Genomic DNA, 4,968 nt, shown 5'->3' with positions numbered 1-4,968 from the left:
TCTTATGACACTTATCACTGGGCAGCCTGCTAGTATTTCTCTAAAGAGTCCAATATAAAAACAATCGATTCTAGATGATTATTGCGACTGATTAATGGTCGGAATTCTGAGGATCAAATAGAGCGATCAAATTACCAACCAAGAAGTTAGAGACCACAAAAACTAACAGGTGGTATCGTCAATAATCTGCAAACGAAGTCTAGGTTAGCTCCAACATGGCCACAGATTGGCCCCAGAGAAAATTGCTGACTAAGTGCTCCAATGTATTTTTGATGGAAAAGAGGAAGGCCAAAAATGAACCAGAAGTAGACTATTGAGAGATGTTTTGATTGCAACGTGAGGAAACTCGAGGGACGCTGTGGATCTGGGTTCAAACCGAAAACGATGATATACTTTGACTGCCTCATGAGTCACAAGATAAGCGAGTTCTGAAATCTAAGAGAGAACTTGAATGCCTACTAGACGCTATCCTATTTAAGATCTCTCTGTACAGGGGTTTGTCAGAACAACCTGGCATGAGGATACTTTTTCCATAGAAGTACACTCTGACCAAATATTAAAAAATCACATAGTATTCGCAGCCCAAATAAGATCTCCCACTATGGCCAACCCACATTAGCTTTTACGAGGAATGGTGTACCTTCTCCAAGTTATGTTACCTTAAATAATAGCACAAAGCTGAATACTTCACTAGACTAGATAAATTCTTGTCTTGGAATCCAGTAATACCAAGAATGAAAGATATACTACAACGTATAAAAATGGTTAATTGTGGAGAGGAAAATTATGTTCTCAATTTCTTTACTAACTCAAAGTTTGAGAGATAAATCACTTAAATGGAACATTCGAATATCTATATATCTCATATAGAGTTCAAGTGTTAGCCCCAGCTAGTGGGCCCCTTGATTTCTGAGAACTTCGCCTGAAGTAAAATAAAACAAAAGTCTAAGTTTAAGTAATGCTTCAAATGAAGGGAAATGTATTATTTGTTTGGTGGTGAATGAAGTACAAGAATTATTTAATATTCTGGAATGGCTTCTTTTTATTAAATAAAAACATGAGGGGGGGGAGAAGAAGGAGAATTTGTTTGTCCTGGAATAAACAAACAAACGATAAAACAAACAAAATAGATTCTAGCAGAATTAGCAACTACAGTGATTCTGCCTCAAAGGAAACTGCCCATTTCTCTGAAGATATCAACTTAAATTTTTTTTTCAATCCCATGACAAAAGAATCTGTTGAGTATTTGACGTCATCATCGATGGCGGCGGCATTGAATCTGTCTTTTGAGTCTGGAAGCAATTTTTATCTGGATCTTCATATAAAAGATCTGAAAAAAAAAAATTAATTAATAAATAAAAAACAATAAAAAAACTTTTCGAATTCTGATATAAAGATTTTAGCTCAACAGTAGATATGTATAGTAGAGCCAATTTATCGCACGGGATGAGATGATATAAAAGGCGAGAATGAAATGTGATAATCGTTCATTCTATAATAAAGACCAAACAATGTGTATTTATCTGTCTGTATATTTATAAAGTTGAGACATTTGTTGTAATGGCAGTGAGATTAAAAAGCCAATTACTAATCCAGGATCGAAAAGAAACAGAGTTCTAATACACTGATCGATGTTTATGTGAACTGTGTTTGCAGGGTAACTAATTATTAACCAATAATTAACTGTAAAAGTCTGGTTTTCATGATTGTAGGAAATATATGCAAATTCTTGTACATGTGCCAGCACGTTTTGCTGGTATATAGACGTCCCATCCTGCTATAGATGACTCATATTAGGAACTAGCAGGGTTATCCAGCATTGCCCGGGAGTATGGACAACAAAATAAAAGAGTTAAAAAAAAGTATGTGTGACATATATATTTCTTTAAAAATTATTCTTTCTTTTCTCTGGCAACTGGAAAAAAAAATCGTTGACAAATTACTACTACTACTACTACTACTACTACTACTACTGTTACTATTACTGTTACTACTACTACTAATAATAATTATTGTACCACAAGAATATTTCTGTGCTATTAGAATTGAAAGAAATTCTTTAATTACACTTTTATTATTATCAGTAATTTTGAAGATTAAGCTGCTTCTTCTTTGCTCATAAAAATAAAATGTGCATACGTGATTATTGAAGTGAGCCGGACACACGGACATTTATACAGATAAGCACAACCCTACTTGGATTCCCTCCTCCCAGAAATTATTTTATCCTATTTTGGGTTACAGGAGACCACCCTCATCGAAAGTACAGTCCATCGGCTGCTCTTATTAGTTAGAGAATATCTAGAACCCTCAATACATACACACAACACTAAATTGCACCTTGTGTCATATTCGTGGAGAAATAGATAAATATTTATTTTGGACTATGCAGTGGAAATTCGGACCACCCTATAACACAATGGCATGGTACAACAATAACAAATCAAAATGGACTATTCAGAAGAAATTTGATTTGTCAGCTTAAATGCTATTTGGGTCTGACTTTTCAATTCCAGACGACTTTTCTTTATATGATAGATGTATTACTGCCACTACTAATAAGAATAATAATTATTATTATTACTATAATGATGAGAAGACTAAAAAGGATGGTTGATTATATAAGATAATTAGCTTTCATAAAGCAGACAGAGAAAGAAGCAACAATTCAAATGAATAATGAAGTTATTACCATAGCAACAGTTGTGTCTGAGTGGAAGGGGGAAACAGAATTATAATACACTCATCAGTCGTTACATTACTCTCTCTCTCTCTCTCTCTCTCTCTCTCTTTCATTCATATATATATATATATATATATATATATATATATATATATATATATATATATATATATATATTAATGAAATCAAAGGGATGTAGTGTTTTCCTGGTATACTACAAATATATATAAAACAAATGTAGTGTTTACCTGATATGCTACAAATATATTTTGCTGATTTCTTTATGTCCTCTGATGAGAAGAATAACAAGAATAGCATTCTTTGAAACTCCGTGGAATAAGGACTTTGTAAATTGTTTTTGGAGTATTCAGTCGAACAATAAATTTGGATTGTAAAGTTCAACTTACAGTTTTAATTTTCTTTCTCTTATATATATATATATATATATATATATATATATATATATATATATATATATGCTCTTTACTTGTTTTTACATCAACAGTAATATGTTGCTGCACAGTCATGAGGATGTTTCGTTCAGCCAGTTACCAGTAACTATAAACTTCTTCAGGCGATGCAGCTTATATGAAAACAAAGTTTTCAATGAAAATATCAGATCTTTCTCATCACAGGGAGTTAATATCAGGTGTTCCATCAAATGTTGTGAAAAATAAGATTTGGTTGTATGTAAATAAGACCCAATATGTGTGCATGTTTGAGTCTGTGTATTAGATAAAGGAATGAATGGAAAAGGATGGGGGTTAAGGATCGAGATAGACATAATGGAAGACTAGAAAGAAAGGTCTTAGTACGCATGTGTGATGGCCGCCCCAAATCTTAAACATACTAGTGTGTATAGGTTCAAATGGTAGGGGAATGTAGATTTGACATATCTATGCATATGAATTGTCACATCTGGGCAGGAGCTGCTAGAAGCAGCTTGTTCTGTCTTGACAGAGTTCAAAATAGACTTCATAGCTTAGTGGGGGAGGCACTTTTCTCTTCCCTGCAACCTCTTTACCACAGAAGAGATGCAGCGAGCCTGCTTTATCATTATTTTCATAGCAGGTGCTCATCTGAACTTCAATCTACGGTCCCTCTTCACCAAACTTTCACGAAAAACACTCGTCTAGCCAGAACCACTATCAACAATTTCCCACACTCTTTATCTGTGCCTACACCTAAACGTAGATTCCATGAACAGGGTTTCTTTCTTAGAACTGCTCGCTCGTGGAACTCTATTTCGTTTGCCTGCTTTCCAGCTGACTACAATCTGATTGTCTTCAAGTCCAACATGAACAAGTTCTTATTGAACCGTCCCCCTAAGTAATCCAAGTTACAAAATTCCCACTAATGTTTACTATGCTAAAATCACAATGACTAATGTATACCCATTGACCCTTATCCTCGAGTGGCCTCTGAGCCTTGATAAGTGATGACTCCCCATGTAAAAAAAAAAAAAAGAACAGTTATCCTGATTGCGTGATTGATAAATGTACTAAATTAAAAATTAATCAATTTAATAAGGATTTAACCCTTGTCCCTTCTAAATGTTGTGTTTGCCTTAAATTGCCGTCGGTTGGAGAAAAATGTGTCCCTCTTATTCACCAACTTAAACAAACTATTAACAATTGTTTCCTGTCTGTTCTACCTCGTATAATTTTCAATACGAGACCTGACTTTCTTCTTTTTAAGAGAACAGTTTGCCTCGCACAAAACTTAGCAATATTATATATACATCTCAATGACAATGCTGTTTATGTAAGGTGAACCAGCGTTCACTTTGAAACAAGAATCAGGCAACATGTACCTTCAGGTTTCCGTAATATAAACAAATACAAAAATAAAAATACAAATAAAATTCTAATAATATAATATTCCTATTTACAATGCCTCCCCATGGGACAGAGTTAGACACCAGGGTTATTTTTTTAATGTGGAGAATTGTTTTCTGTCTGTTCTACCCCGTATAATTTTCAAACTTCATTTTCTTTTTTTTTTCTAAAGGACGGTTTGCCTCACACAAAACGTAGCAATATTATATATAAATTTCAATGCCAGTGTAATGCTGTCTATGAGGGGTGAACCATCGTTCATTTTGAAACAAGAATCGGACAGCATATGCCTTCAGGTTTCCGTAATACAAACAAATATAAAAATAAAATTCTTCTTAACCCTACCTACAATAATTTAGATCTCACGATAGGCCAGCATTTATTAAATAATCCAGAATGCAGTCCAACGTATAAAGACGAATTTTTCTCAATTTTGTTCCAGGTCCA

General features: G+C 33.9%; 1 protein-coding gene across 4 annotated transcripts in view; it reads right to left on the bottom strand.

The window, feature by feature from the left end:
* Positions 1-1,024: 1,024 nt before the first annotated feature.
* LOC145277646 (tyrosine-protein kinase-like otk) overlaps positions 1,025-4,968 on the bottom strand; it is a 158,939-nt gene continuing 154,995 nt past the window's right edge. For all 4 annotated transcript variants that reach the window (XM_080129233.1, XM_080129234.1, XM_080129236.1 and 1 more), the window contains one exon: positions 1,025-1,330. In XM_080129233.1, coding sequence (XP_079985359.1) covers positions 1,215-1,330 — 116 coding nt within the window. In that variant the 3' untranslated portion in view covers positions 1,025-1,214. The remainder of the gene's footprint in view (positions 1,331-4,968) is intronic.

The sequence above is a fragment of the Euprymna scolopes genome, chromosome 6 (assembly GCF_053919585.1).
Source record: "Euprymna scolopes isolate OS-2025 chromosome 6, ASM5391958v1, whole genome shotgun sequence".
Lineage (NCBI taxonomy): Eukaryota > Metazoa > Mollusca > Cephalopoda > Sepiida > Sepiolidae > Euprymna > Euprymna scolopes.
This window is presented reverse-complemented; position numbering and strand designations above follow the sequence as displayed.